This window comes from Helobdella robusta, assembly GCF_000326865.2.
Source record: "Helobdella robusta unplaced genomic scaffold HELROscaffold_34, whole genome shotgun sequence".
Lineage (NCBI taxonomy): Eukaryota > Metazoa > Annelida > Clitellata > Rhynchobdellida > Glossiphoniidae > Helobdella > Helobdella robusta.
Genome location: NW_008704659.1, coordinates 1,795,218 through 1,811,480, shown reverse-complemented (window position 1 = coordinate 1,811,480; position 16,263 = coordinate 1,795,218). Strand labels below are relative to the sequence as shown.

Here is a 16,263-nt window from a genome sequence, read left to right as displayed (position 1 = left end):
GTACTGGTAGCGATTCTGTCGACGAGAAAACGATTTTCATGGTAGATGTGATTGATGGTAGCGTTTATTTCAAGTATTTTACCACTGGCACCAGTAAATTTACGTTGATTTTTGATCGGGCAAAATTCGAAAATAATAACAGCCATAATAACAACAACAACAACAATAATAATAATAATAATAACAATCGTAATGATGATGATTGGCATACATTCGGCATGGTCATTCAGAATCAGACCTCTATAACATTCAAATTAGACGAATGCATCCACCATTATAATCATTTTGACGCCAATATTCACCATCACCATCATCACCATCGCCGTCATCATCATCATCATCAGCAGCAACAACATCATCATCATCGTCGACGTCATCAGCAACTAGAAATACGTCATCATCATTTTTATAACTATCGTTTATACGTTGGCGGGGTGGATGGAAAGTTGTTGGCTGGTTTAATTGCCAGGGTAGTAATTAATTAATTAATTTTTTAATTAATATAACCAGCTCGCCCGCTCACTCACTCACTCACTCACTCACTCACTCACTCACTCACTCGGTAATTAATAAATTACTTAATTAATTAATTCCTTCATTGATTGAGTGATTGATTCATCCATCTATTCACAGACCAATCATCAAACAGCAGCAGTTAAAAGGTACATGCCATACGAGGGCTGCCTCTGCAACCTGATCCTACCCCAGATCGGAAGAGTCCACTTTTTCGATTATAACATAGTCACTATGATTCGTCAGGACGGCAATGACAAAGATGAGGGCAGTAGTAATGATAATAGTAATGATAGTAATGATAATGACACCAATAATGATGATGGTGAGGATGATGTTGGTGATTCCATTTTAGAGGGGTGTACAGGTTGGTTGATTTCATAATGGCATATTTTATTATGGCAATTTTGTTGATACATCATTGTTTTGGTTTTCAATCACCTTTACCGTCGTCATTATCATCATCATCATCACCATCCTCACCATCATCACTACCATCGCCGACATCATCATCATTACCATTATCGTCATCATCATCACTACCACAACCAGACCCAATGGAAACGTGTAGTAGCAGCAGCTGTAATAACAATGGCACGTGCGTTCAGCACTGGAGTTATGTTACTTGCGATTGCACTCTAACCTCTTATACCGGAAAGTACTGTCAACAAGGTTGTTGTAGTCGTTGTAGTTGCGATTGGCGCTGCTGCTGCTGTAGGTGACGTTTTGTTGTTACTGAAATAGTTTCAAAAAGATGAAGATCGTCCTGCATTCGATCCCTGTTACTGCATGAGCATCTTACCACTACGCTACTCCCCCGTCCATACTGTCTTAATGCTTTTCATTAAAAAACAAAATTTTTCAATACTAACATCACAAATTATAATAATATATATATTTAAATAACAATAGACCGTTTCAACATAACTATCACCGAACAATAGATACTATATCATACACGTTCAACGGTATGGGCGGTATCGTACACGATATTCCGCGGATACACCACAGAGATACCATTCATGATAGTATCGCATTTGGAATCGTTACCATGGCACCCAACGGTATCATTATCATCATCAGCAGTAGCCATTCGAAAGATTATTTGAGAATTGAAATGGTTTGTGTCGCATCTTTTTGAAGAATTAATTTCTTTTTGTTTCATTTCATGTTTTGTCGGTTTAATTAAAAAATAAATTTAGGCGATTTGAATTAAGCAGATGATGACAGTATTAAATTATAATAATAATAATTATTATTATGCCATTTTGTAAGCAATTCAGTCTTTCTACCAGCAAACGACCTTTGACACTTTTTTTTGAAGGTCGAAGGTCACGTACAAGTCTCCTACAACTTGGGGCTGGCCGACCACAAATTGTCAAGCAACAACAACAACAACCACAACAACAACGACAATAACAATAATAATAACAGCAATCTTAATGGTCACTCAAGAGTAAACAATGGCATTCGTCACGTGATAAGATTTTTACGCACTGGCGCCAATTCTTCATTGTACATTGACGGTCAGGAGGTCGACAGGATTCATCCCAAAGGTCTGCTGGAGAGATTAGGAAGATTAGCGTACAGTTAGGAATTAGTTTAAGTTGGGTTATTGGCGTTGAATTTAAAAAAGAAACTATTTTAAAATTAATTGTTATAAATTCAAATGAATAGATGAGTTAAATCAGAACAACTTGAAAATGAATGAATCAATAAATATGCATTAATAAACAAGCGAGTTGATCACTGCTTTGTTTATTACTTTCGTGACGTCATTAACCAGGGCATCAACTGAATATGTTCAATAAGCAGACGAGAGTTATGTTAGGAGGCTTGTCATCATCATCGTCGTCGTCACAAACATCATCATCATCATCATCAACGTTATCATCACCATCATCTACCTCTCATAAGAGCATCCAACATTGGACAAACACTTTTAAAGGGAGTTTGCATGGTAAATCATTGAAACATTTTACTACAACTACTACACACGCACATACATAAATATATAATAACAATTTATTATGCCATAATTATAATTATATTTTATTATGAATTATAAATATGACACATATAAATGAAGGGTTGGTTGTTAACGGACAAGAAATTCTAAAGTTGATAAGGAAGAGTGTGGATTTTAACGGAGGCAAATTTGCAAGTAGGAAACTTCAGGCGTCGAAATACGCAAATAAGTAATAACAGAGTGTTGTTTTTATGCTTTGTTTGTTCTTGCTATTCTTAAGGTTTCATATATCCAACTTATCAACCAATCGTCAATCAGTAAATCTATTAATCAATCGGTTAACTTTTCTAACCAAACATCCTTTCAATCAACCTACCGATTAATCAATCAATCAACAAACCAATTAATTAACTAAATAATTAATTAACGAACCAATCAATCAACCAATGAATCAATCAACGAACCAAACAATCAACCAACCAATCAACCAACCAATTAATCAATCAACAAACCAATCAATCAAACAAGATACCATAATTTGTTCTCATTTGAAATCCAAACACAGATCAAGAGTAGTCGATGTTGACAATAACAAAGATAACGATGGTGATGAAGATGGTGATGGCGGTGATTCAGTTATTTCAATTCATACTCCACAATGTAAAGAAGAAGAAGATGATGATGATGATTGCTTATATTCCGGTGACGATGACGACGACGATGATGAGGACGATGAGAATGATGAGGATGTTGCTGCTGTCGTTGCGAGCAGAAACTTCTCGACCACCTCGAAACCTTACCTGGCCAACATCTCAAAAACCTTTCAAACGTTAAAAACGAACTTCTCGAAAGTTAAGCTATCAACAAAATCGGACAAAGTTGCAACAAAAACCACGAAGAATTTGTTGAAGCTTGCGAGCACGCGCGCAAGCACCAACTTGCATGACTGGAGGACAACAGTTTTGCCTTTGCTGAAATATAACCTAACCAATCCAAATCCAAGTCATAAATCGATCATTGAGTTACAACAAAATTTATTAAAAAATGTTCACCATTATCATTCAGGTCAACAGCTTAAATCGTCGTACAGCAAACTGGACGATGAAGTCTTCCTGGCCATTCCAAAATACAATATCAACAATGTTGCTGCAACTTATTCAAAAAGCAACAACATCCACTCAACAAGTTCCATAATTATGAATATTATTTTAATCACCGGCGTCATCTTAGCAATCAGCGTCCTGCTGGCACTCATGCTCTACGTGCTATTCAAAAAGTTCTACAACGTCAACATTTACGGCGACAAAGAAAAAACGATGGTGACCAGTGCAAAAAGTGCAGGAGATATTTTCGTCTATTGCCATTCCGTTGCAGACTGTCAACAACAACAACCGCAACATCAATCACAGCAACCGCAACTGCAGCCGCAACAGCAACAAGATTGCAGCAAGAAAGATGTTAAAGAATGGTACGTTTGATAGGAAACGAACTAATATTGAACCTTTCCAGTTAAACTGTTAGCCTGCAGATTATTAAAGAAATACGATTGGTTGATTTGCTGCTAACGAGTTGCTTTTTATCCAACGTTTCTGTTACAGATGTCATGACGACTTGTTTATTCATATTCATAAATGTATTAAAAAAAACACTATCTTCAAACTGGACCCTGTTTATCTGTAAATTTTAGCATAATTATCAACTTTTTTACACTTCCTTCTAGGCAAATTCTTTCACACGAATGCAATTTTCACATTAAATTATTTATTTTCGTAACTCAGTCTGATAGACTTAACCGCTTTTTAACATTAACTTTCACTACAAACCAAAGAGCTATTCATAGAATTATGCGCATATATTTCACAAATAAGCTCAAATATCACACGTACCTATTTTTTTTAAAATGCTTTTAATCTTAAATTTTAGTAAAACTATAAATTTTGAGTGTATTTGATTGATTAATTATTAAACTATTGTCATAATTTCATTTCTTATTTGTTTTATTGGTGAAGATTTGTTATGCAAAAGCAATACATAAGTAACTTCTTTACTTAAAATACACAATGATATCCTTCTCTCTAGTGACAATAGTAATCTTACTCTTCTTCTTGCTCTTGACTTTTCCTCAGCTTTTGATACTGTTGACCATACTATTCTCTTGAGACTGCTGCATCTTTTTTTTAATATTACTGATTCTTGTCTATCTTGGTTTTCTTCTTATCTCTGTAATCGTTTTTCTTCTGTTGTTCTCAATAATTCTACTTCTAACTCCTCTACTCTTACTTTCTGGGTACCTCAGGGTTCTATCCTTGGCCCTCTTCTATTTATACTCTATACTTCTGAACTACCTCGTATTATTAATAACTTTTCTTTCTCTAGTCATGTGATGATTCTTACATTTATACTTCTTTTCCTCCATCTAATCTCAATAGTGTTCTTCATAATTTATCTCTATGTCTTTCTTCAATTATCGCTTGGTCTGACTCTATGTGTCTTAAACTTAATCCTACCTGAATTACCTGATTCTAAAACATTACCTTACCTGATTCTAAAACTCTTGATGTCTCTCATAAGTTTCGTAGTCTAGGTTTTATCTTTGTTTCTACTATGTCTCTCTCTTCTCAGATTAATAGTGTTGCTAGAAGCTCTTACTTTCATCTACGTAGAATAAAAAAACTTTTGCCTTTTCTTGATGATCCTACTCTTCTTCTTCTTGTTACTTCGTTAGTCTTATCTAGGATTGATTATTGTAACTCGCTCTACTATGGTCTTCCTGACTCTATACTCTATCCTTTAAGTAAAGCTTTTAACTCTGCTGCTCGTCTAGTTGCTCGTGCCCCTTTCTTTTCTCATATATCTCCATATCTTGTTCTCTTGCACTGGCTACCTATAAAATATAGAATAATTTTTAAAATTTGCACGTTCATGTATAAGTCTCAATCTAAATTATTTCCTAAGTATTTATCAGATATATTAATTGAACCTAAACGCCCCGGTTTACGATCGTCTTCTTCTTCTCGCTTTTTCTTAACTCGTGTTAAACACTCTTTTGCCAAATCTGCTTTTGCTTTTTCTGGTCCTTTTCTCTGAAACTCTCTACCTACTTCTTTGACTACCTCTCCATCACTTGCGAAGTTCAGAGCGGATCTCAAGACCCATCTGTTTTCCAAATTCATTGAGGAGCGCTGTTGAACATCGCGGAAATAGCGCTTTATAAGTTAATTGATTGATTGATTGATATAAAGATCGTTAAGTTATATTTTGTGAAAGTAACTAGCCATGTATTTGCTTCGTTTGACACTTACAACGTGGTCATTAATTTTTTATTCAATAATATTCTGATTTATATTGTTACTCAGTTAATGTTTGTGTTTTGTTGGAAAATAAACGCTAAAGAAAGCCATCATATAATTAAGACGAATTGTTTCAATTGTATGAATGAAAGAGGTATGATCATTTCATTTAACGACACGACTTTTATGGTACTCCGTTCAAAAGTAGTTTATTTTGACAATCTAAGACAGGGGTGGGCAAACTTTTGGCTGTGAGGGCAGCCTTGAGAACTATTTTACTTTTGAAGGGCCGCACGCACAACAACACAAAAATATTGACTTTAAATTAGACAAATGTTCCTAAGAGTGCTAACAATATCCCCAGCTAAACCTGTACTTTGAAAGTGAAATGAAGGTGCTTCATAGTCCAATTGATTTTCTATTGATTTCTAAATACTCGAAAAACCTGACTGCTGTTGGTAATTCTACGTGAATCTACATTTGAAAAGTAAAACTTTGCATTTATAACAAGTGGTAAAATAACCAAAAAACGATCTGATAATTGTTAAAATTGAATTAAATTTGTCGAATACTTTCATGCAATAATTCAAAAATATCAGCAAACGCACCATTACGTTTGAAACTGCTCTTTGATTGGTTATTTTTTAATTAGGTCATTTTTATTGACACTTAATAGCCAATAAGATAAAAGATAGTTGACCTGATTAATGCCTATATAAGAGCTCACAAACACCGATCTTTCTCTTTTCCAAAGTTTAGTGCGTCTGTGGTCTGCCAGTAGAAATCTAAATAAAAATATTTAATTATTTAATATTTATTTATTTAAAATAAAATTGTAAATAAAATTGAAAAATAAATTTAAAAAATGATGCCGAACGGATATGAAAGCGGAAAATACATCGACACCGGCGACGAGACCACGTTCCTGTTCACCTCAGAATCCGTTGGGGAGGGCCATCCAGGTGAGTATCTGCTGAACTGTAACTAAAAGTGAAACTAATTTCCACCTCCGTCGTCATTTTAAAATGGAAGTTGGATGCGCTGATAAGTGAAAAAAAGCCATCTCATCATAATATTATAATATTTTAGTTGTCACTTATTTTGCTTTTAAATTTAATTAAAGTTTAAAATTTAAACTTTTTAAAAAGTTACTTTGCTCATTTATTTATACTAGTTTATAAAACTTTATGGTTGCCTTTTTCTTGCAGTTGCTACTCTTGTTTCTTACTGTTTTTCTTTTGTATCTTCGGGAAAAACTTCAATTTTTTTTTTAACTCTAATGTTAAATTGTTAGTCAATGCTTATCTAACAACAAGGTTTAAAAAAGTCAAGAGTTGGCTAACTTTTAATTCAAGAAGTCTTACAGCAGAAATAAATTAAATGAAATAATTGATTAGTTAATTAAGCAATCAGTCCAAGATTGATTGAATGCTTAATTAATTTTAATATTAATAGTTTGTGTAGTGCTAACAAACTAGTTAGCTAGCCTTAATTCTTAATGAACTGTGAAGGTGAGTGTTGCTTATAAAATAAATAGCAACACCAATCTCTCTCTTATATATATATATCTATGTATGTGTGTGTTTGTATAATGTTAATTTTCATGCATGTGTGTATGTATGTATGTGTATAAACATATATGTCAGATTTGTATTCATGTTTATTTTCATTAGTTTGACTGCTCTGTTAAGTAGTAAGGTGATATTCAATGCTTGGCCTGTGTGTGTGTATGTGTTATATCTGTAATATCTATATATAGCTGATTTATTTATGTATTTGTTTTATTCACATAGGTGTATGTGTATAGTATGCCTATTATATATATATAAATGTATGTGTGTATGTATGTATATAATTTTCATAGGTGTTTGTATGTGTAAATAGTATGTATGCCTATAATCCTATATATATATATATATATATATATATATATATATATATATATATATATATATATAAATGTATTTATGTCTGTCAGAGAGAATTATGTGAGAGATACAGAGAAAAAGGGAGATATACTCACATACAGCAACGTGTGTGTGTGTGCGTATGAGTGTGTGTGTGTGTTAGATTTCTTTAAAATTTCTGCATCCTATTCACTTAATGTCTTAATCAGTTCATTGGTTAAAGAGCAAAGGTTTCATACCTAAATTTTTATTCATCATTATTCCTATTTTAAATCTTTCTTCTTATTATTCTTATTATTATTATTGTTCTTCTGACTTAATCTTATGTTTTTATTATTTTTTCTATTCTGTTTGTCTGGTAAAGAGATGTGTTATTGTATATATGCGTGTGTCTTACTGTCTAGTTAAAAAAGGTGTTATTGTATATCTATATATGTTTGTCTGGTTGGACTCTTGTTTGTGGGTCTGCTTAGTTGCTGAGACAAAAACTAAGCTTTATTTTTGTTGTAATAAATTTTGTTGTTGTTTTAATATTATTTTTATTATTCAACTTGTTGTAAGTGCTGTTTTTTATGATTATTTATTTAACATTTATATTCATTTTTTTATGTTTCTTTTTTTACTCCTATCTTTCAATCCACTAATTTATAATAATTCTTACTAACCTTGGCAGATAAAATATGTGATCAAGTCAGTGATGCTGTATTGGACGCTCATCTCAGCCAAGACCCGAACGCCAAAGTCGCCTGCGGTTGGTCAATTTGGTCATCATTACCATCTTCATGGTTTTTAATCATTATCATGATAGCTATCGTATCTCACTCACTCATTATCACGATAGCCATCGTATCATGATTGTCACTCACTCATTATCATTCCCACAGAGACAGCAGCCAAGACGGGCATGATAATGTTGCTAGGCGAGATAACATCCAAAGCCAATGTAGACTATCAAAAAGTTGTCCGAGATACAATTAAATACATTGGCTATGATGATTCCTCTAAGGGTTTGTATCTTTTTATGTTTGTATGTATGTATCTTTAAATGTTTGTTTGTTTGTTTGTTTGTATGTATGTATCTTTAAATGCTTGTTTGTATGGGTGTGTGTTTCTGTGCGTTAGTATGCTTGCTTATGAATTTTATATTAGTGTATGTTGCAGATGTGTGTTTGTGTGCGTACCTGCGTACGTATGTGTGTTATCTTTGTGAAAATGGCTAGAACAATTTTTCAAATTATTATAAGATAATATACATATTCAGATCATGCAAAACCATCATGCCAATATGTGAACCAGTATACACAAATTAATGTGTTTTTTTATTAATTTGCAAAAAATCAGGGTTTGACTACAAGACGTGCAATGTCCTCTCGGCACTGGAACAGCAGTCGCCTGACATTGCTCAGGGGGTCCACATCGGTCGAGATGAAGAAAACATCGGTGCTGGAGATCAAGGTTTGTGTTAAATATGCTACATGGTTGTGTGTGTTTTTATGTATGTATGTGTTTTTGTGTGTGTGTGTTTGTGATAGTCTCTGGCTGCTTTATGTCTGGGTACTATGTTTGTGTTTGTGTATGTGTGTGTGTGTAACCGTCTATTATAAATCATCTTGTACACGTGTCTGTGTGTATTCATGTGTAATTTATCCACATATGTAATCCTATTGGAATGTATTTAAAACGACGTCCAGGTTTAATGTTTGGATACGCGACTGATGAAACGGAGGAATGCATGCCTCTCACGATCATACTTGCACACAAACTCAACCAGAAGATCTCAGAACTGAGGAGGAGTGGTGTTCTAGCGTGGGCCAGACCGGATACCAAAACACAGGTTTGCTGGGACTTTTGAATCACTGTTGTTAAGCTTTTGTTTCGACACATTATTCCATTTCAGGTACTATCATCAGTATCACTGCAATATAGTAGGCTTTCGTCGCAGATTCAAATAGACAAACATATTCTCTTTCTCTCTTTCTCTCTCTCTCTCTCTCACACACACAGACAGATATACTCATACTAACAAAGACACGCTCATACACACCAATATATTGTCTCGCTCACGCACACACAAACATACTCATGCTAACACAAACATACATACATACATACACACACCAAACGCTCACACACACAAACATGGACCATGACAGGTAACATGTGAGTACAGGATGTTGAAGGGAGCCTGCATCCCACAAAGAGTACATTCCATCGTCATCTCCGTTCAACACTCCGAAGATGTTACGCTAGAACAGATACAGAAGGATCTTAAAGAAAAGGTCACCAGCTATTATAATTGTGATGATGACGTCAATGATGACGATGGTGCTGATGACCATGTTATTAATGTTGATGGATGGATGGAGAGAGAGAGAGAGAAAAAAAGAAAGAGATAAAGAGAGATGGATGTGTAGATTGGTAATGAATAGTTGTATGAGTTGATTGTTGAATAAAAAAAGGAAAAAAATGCTAATTAATGAAGTTGCATCATTTCATCACTCCAGGTGATCAAGGCAGTTGTTGCGAGCAAGTACCTGGACGAGAGGACCGTCTACCATCTCAACCCGTCTGGAAAGTTTGTCATCGGCGGCCCCCAGGTTAGCATATTGTAATTAAACCTTTCGTAATTTAACATAAAATGCTATTAGTCAGACAGAGGTAGAGATCTGTACGCCTACATCTAATTTAATACAGAAAATTTCACAACTTTTAAAATGTCTGCTGGTTTTATTTATCCAATATTAATACTAAAATAAGTATTTCAGTGTGTAACTCTGGTCCATAGTCTTACTTCTTTTTGAGTTTATTTCATTTATTGTGCTTATCTATTCATGTTTGCTGTTATATTGTGAAAGGTTTAGAGATTTTTTTTTGATCCAATATAAAAATAAACTCTAATAAAAGTTTTACATAATAAATTAATGTAACCATATATATATATATATATATATATATATATATATATATATATATATATATATAAGTATATATCAAACAATACAATGAAACCTTTACTAACCAATAGCATTGCCAACTAAAGATTCACAAACGTACCCTCATTTTCCACAGGGAGATGCAGGACTGACGGGCAGGAAGATCATAGTTGACACGTACGGAGGTTGGGGCGCGCATGGTGGGGGTGCTTTCAGTGGAAAAGATTTCTCAAAAGTGGATCGTTCGGCTGCGTATGCTGCTCGTTGGGTTGCCAAGTCTCTCGTCAAAGCAGGACTCTGCAAGAGGGTTCTTGTTCAGGTGCTTATTGAATCGTTTTTTTTGTTTAATGCTTCTCGCTGATTTTGCGTGTTTTTGGCTTTTTGTATGGCCTTGTTGCTTCGTTGGTTATAACTGCCGCTGTAAGTTCTATTTTTTATTCAAATATGTATGAAGTGATTCACTTGAGGGAACGTTTGTGTTTGTTATCATTCCTTGATTCAATTGCACGAAATTTATTTGCTTTTTACCTCAATTAATTAATGGCAGGTGTCATACGCCATTGGGGTCGCCAAACCACTTGCAGTCTTTGTGAGCAGTTATGGAACGGGGGTAAAACCAGACAGTGAGTTATTGAGGATCGTCATGGAAAATTTTGACCTTAGACCTGGAAGAATTGTCAAGTAGGTTGAAATTGCTCCAACGGGGAATGATTGTGTTGTTTTTATTTTCCGTTTGATTTTAGATGAAATTTTTGGTTTAATTTTATCATATTCAACTTGAAATGTTTTCAAATTTAACAGAGACCTCGATTTGAAACGACCAATTTACTTCAAGACGGCATCATACGGTCACTTCGGCAGACCAGAGTTCACCTGGGAACAGCCTAAACCTCTTAAGTTTTAGTGCTCAGGACACTTGATATTTTATGAATGGGATGAGATGAAACGTTTGTTTAGTTGCTCGTTTGAATGTACGTGTTTGTTGTTTTGAGGTATGAGTGTTACAAACGTTAGCCTAAGAACAATGAAATAACATGATGAATACTTAAATAATATTGTGCCGTGTTAGTCAAGATTGTGTTTCTTCTAAGTTGTGATTTTTGAATCAGCTGTTCTTTCATCCAATTCTGTGTTCTAAGTTCCAACGCTTCAGACATCCAACGCAAAATCTACTTAACCCATTTGCATTCATCTAGCAGGGACGATACCTATTTAATTGACGTTGGTTTATCTGTTTATATATATCACTTTTTATACATAAAGAGCGTTGTATAATTTTTTAGGGTTAATTTTAAGTGTTATGCTTGTTTTAAGTGTACGTTACTATGATGACAATAACATGCGTGTGTATGACGGCGTATGATTTCTGCATAACCAGCTTGAGCCTCAGATCCAATGACCTTCAACTAGGCCACAGTTGAATCATGATGCACGAATCTATGTGATTGGTTGGTTGGAATGTTGATACCCTGATCACGTGATACCGACAAAGTTTAGGGATTTTTTATGCTTCGATTTGCTGGCCATGAAATATGTGATTATGACGGTGTTGTTGTTCGGTGCTTCATGGTTCTTCTGCAAACAATTTCAAAACACATCTCCATTTCGATTTTCTCTGACGTTAAAATGAGATCACCTCTGTTGAACGTTGTATAGGGTCTCGACGTTTGCTGTCCAGTACTTTGAATGGGGATGCCACACTAGTTATCTTGTTTGTCTTGTGTTTATGATGATTAAATAGGAAAAGAGCAATCACATAAACACTCGGGCCTTCTATTGGATCCGAACTCCCATGCTGATTTCTATTTTAAAATTTGTTAATTATTTTTAAAATTAGTTTAAATGTACTAATTATCGTTGACCAGTGAAAATGAATTAGTTTTTAATCACTTCTACGGAGATGAAGCTCATTCAATTTTTTGCTTTTCGTTTAATGGTAGGCTTTTTAAAATTTTAATCACAATTTGTCTAACTTATTGAATAAAATATTCTCTAGATTTGTGTATTAATTACATTGGGATATTGCAATTTTTTGTCATCTGTTTTTGTTATTGGCTGAAAAATGTATTTAATACTGATGAACATTATTTTGACCAGCCAACTGTGTGTAAATAATTAATATTAAGTTTTAACGTTTTATCCCGGGTTGAAATAAAGTGACTCAAAAAGTACTTCGTTTTCATTAGTTTATTTTTTTTTTAGAAATCAAAGTCTAATAAATGTTATCGAAGTTGTCGACGCACAGAATAAGCGCGTGTTGATTTATTGTTTCCGTTTTCGCCCTACATTTCACAGCCACGCCATACAGATCTATTTTGGCTAAAAATACTTGCAACAATGCATTAATTGGGACTTTTAAAATGCAAACAGGCTCGTCGTAAATTGTTAAAAAAACGGACCAAGGCACGACATTTAGCGAAATAGACCAACCATTTAGTCATCAAATGCAAATAAATCCTTTGGCACATGGTTTGCAATTTCTTCTTGTCTGCCTGCGAAGGAGGGCATGCATTCATTGAATTCAAATTCCGCTATCATCAGAGTCGTTGAACAACACATCAGTTCCTTAATTAAAAAATCATTTAATTCTAACCATAGATCGTTTTTAATTCTTAATCTGTTCATTTATTACACATTTTAGCTTTCATCGGTGAAACCAGTGATGTTCTATTTTCCCTTGTTAATGTTCCACTGTTTCTCTGCTGGGTTCTGGCGTTGTAAACCGACCGTATTCGCTGAAGTTGTATAGCAGATGTACGTACGTACGTAGGTATGTACTCGCGTGTACGTATGCACCCGTGTTGTGAATTATGTGTTAACATGTATTCAGCTGTTTGTCCTTACCCTAATTTACCGAAACTTTCATGAATCATTAGTTTGATTGGAAAAGTTTTGAAATTTAAAGAAACTTTAGAAGGTTAAAACACTACAACATCAAAACGATTTTTTTGCAAAAAACTCTTGAAATTATGAAGAAAAAAACGGGACAATGTTTTAAGATCGAATTATTTTACAACGTAATTAATTCTTAAACAAAAATAGTCTTAAACGGAGCGGTGGTGGTGACAATAATAATAATAATAATAATAAAATCTAATAATAACAGCGTCAGTAGTTAATTACATTTATATAGAATAAAATAATGTTAACAACGCTATATCGCGCCTGAAGTACATTAATGACAATTTATTCATTCAACAATAATTAACCAATTATTTACGAATTATCAGTCATAAGTAATATTTGTATAATACAAAGATTCAACAGTACACACGAAGACATACACACACGCTCGAACACACACACACATACAACTGTTTGCATGTGTACAAAAAACGGTATAAACAATACATGTACATAATAATAAATTATCGATCGTTTGTTTGAAGTATTTCCACAATTGTTTAAGAATTTAAAAAATAGCACATGTGAGAACTTGTGAAATGAAATACATGTGCGTCGTATTTATATATATATATATATATATATATATATATATATATATATATATATATATATATATATGTGTGTTTGTGTGTAATAACATCATCATTATTAATAATACTTTCAAATTTAAATATGAAAATTTTCATCGCAAAAACCAAAAAGGAATAAGAAGATAAAAATAAGGTTTCACATGATTTCAAACACGTACAGAAACATAGAAACAAAAAAAACACCACATACATACAGAACCACAACAGACAGGCAAACATAAAAGATATACAGATACGCTAACGTACACAAACCGTACTACAATGTTTCTGAAATCTTCTCAGTAATTCGCGTACGCACAAGTTAAATGTACGATATATTACTAACTAATTATATACACTTTCAAATAATAATAAATAATAATATTAATAACAATAATAATAATAATCCATAGAATCACCATCATCATCATCATCGTTATCATCACAATGCCCTATAGCTTGTTATAATGCAAAATGAAGATGTGACAAGTAAGTGATGAATAAAAAGACAAAATATGCCGTTCGTAAATGTATACAACACGTTCACGATGATAACGCTGATGATGACGTGATGATATATATATATATATATATATATATATATATATATATATATATATATATATATATATATAGAATAGCCATGCAATAATAATAATTATGGAGAACGTAAGAAAGTAAGAATGTCAGCAACAACAGCAATACAGTTGTAAGTAATAATCAATTAACACAAGAGCGCGCGCACGCACGCACGCACACACACACATATTTTATTTATTTATCAATAAGCAATCTAGGTGAGCATATACATTTAGAGATGATGAATATTAAATAGACAGCAGATAGTGTAACGACGGTGATCGTGATGATGAGAAAAACCAAACCAGTCGTCATCATCACACCATCGCCATGCTCATCTTTTTTTTTTCACTCATCTAATTTGTATATTTATTTATTTACACACGTTTATGACGCAATTTTTAACATCTTATATTCATCACCATCATCGTCGTCGCCGTTGTGATGATAACAACCTATTAATTCTTATCATCTTAATTATCATATCATATCGTATCATATCTCACTCACACACGCACACACACGCTCGCGCGCGACCACACACCACACACAGTTGAAATTATTACAGTACTGTTGATAAATACAATCCCATTGTATCATATACTATCATTAGTATATCATTATTATATTAGTTACTAACTAGAGTTTATACTTACTATTAAATTCTTATAGAATAATTTTTAATAAACTGTAGTTTAGAAAATTCGGACTGAAGTTTTTGATTGAAATATGAGTGAAAAAATTATTAGACGACATTTCGTCTGGATGAATGAATAAATGAATGCAACCAAGGTCTAATGCAACCAATCAAAGGTCTAATGCAACCAATCAAAAACATGTAAACCATAGCAAATGAACTATAGCGACATAAAATGAAATAACTTTAACTACTATCTAGCTAGCTAACCAACTAACTATTCTATCCTTCAATCAGCCAGTCAATTAACTTAAAATGTTAATTAATTCATTAATTGATTGATCAAATGAATCAATCAGTCACTAATAAAGGTGAGATAATTAAATAATATGGAAAAGAAAATAAACTAGAGTGGAGCAAAATAAATAATCTCAATAGTTGTATCATGGCCACCTTCAAATTGGCCACATCAAAAATTTTGTTTTACATAGTGCATAATGAATGAGACAAGAAAAATTTCGAGATTAATTAATTAAAAATGAACGAAATAAATAAATAGCATAAATAAAAAAACAGAAGAATTTAAAATAAATTTAAACGAATTAAATTAATTTATTAATTTAAAAAAGTTGATGAAGAAAAATAACTCAATTGAAGTAGACTAGGGGCGAAGACAATGCCAGCAATTAATTCAAATGGAAATCATTTATTTCAAATTTTCAATCCAATTAATTTTAATTATTAATTAAAATTCAGGAAAATAAATAAAATTTCGCATGAAGTGTTAGGAAGTTAGTGAAATAAATAAATTACAAAACAAAATAGAACAATTTTGTATCTCAAAAAAATTCACACGCAGACGCAGAGGCAAAACAAAAACAATAACCGCCTAGTGTTAAAAAATACAGATATATACACTCCATGTTGTCACATACATACGTACAAGCAAATAAATATAC

General features: G+C 33.1%; 1 protein-coding gene across 1 annotated transcript; it reads left to right on the top strand.

The window, feature by feature from the left end:
* The first annotated feature begins 6,530 nt into the window (after positions 1 to 6,530).
* Positions 6,531 to 12,783, top strand: HELRODRAFT_185764 (hypothetical protein). Its single transcript, XM_009023090.1, has 10 exons — positions 6,531 to 6,734; positions 8,353 to 8,430; positions 8,564 to 8,686; positions 9,021 to 9,134; positions 9,371 to 9,513; positions 9,833 to 9,958; positions 10,184 to 10,276; positions 10,749 to 10,931; positions 11,160 to 11,293; positions 11,414 to 12,783. Exons 1-10 carry the CDS (start codon positions 6,638 to 6,640, stop codon positions 11,514 to 11,516), a joined length of 1,194 nt encoding a protein of 397 aa, XP_009021338.1. The 5' UTR covers positions 6,531 to 6,637; the 3' UTR covers positions 11,517 to 12,783.
* Positions 12,784 to 16,263: the final 3,480 nt, after the last annotated feature.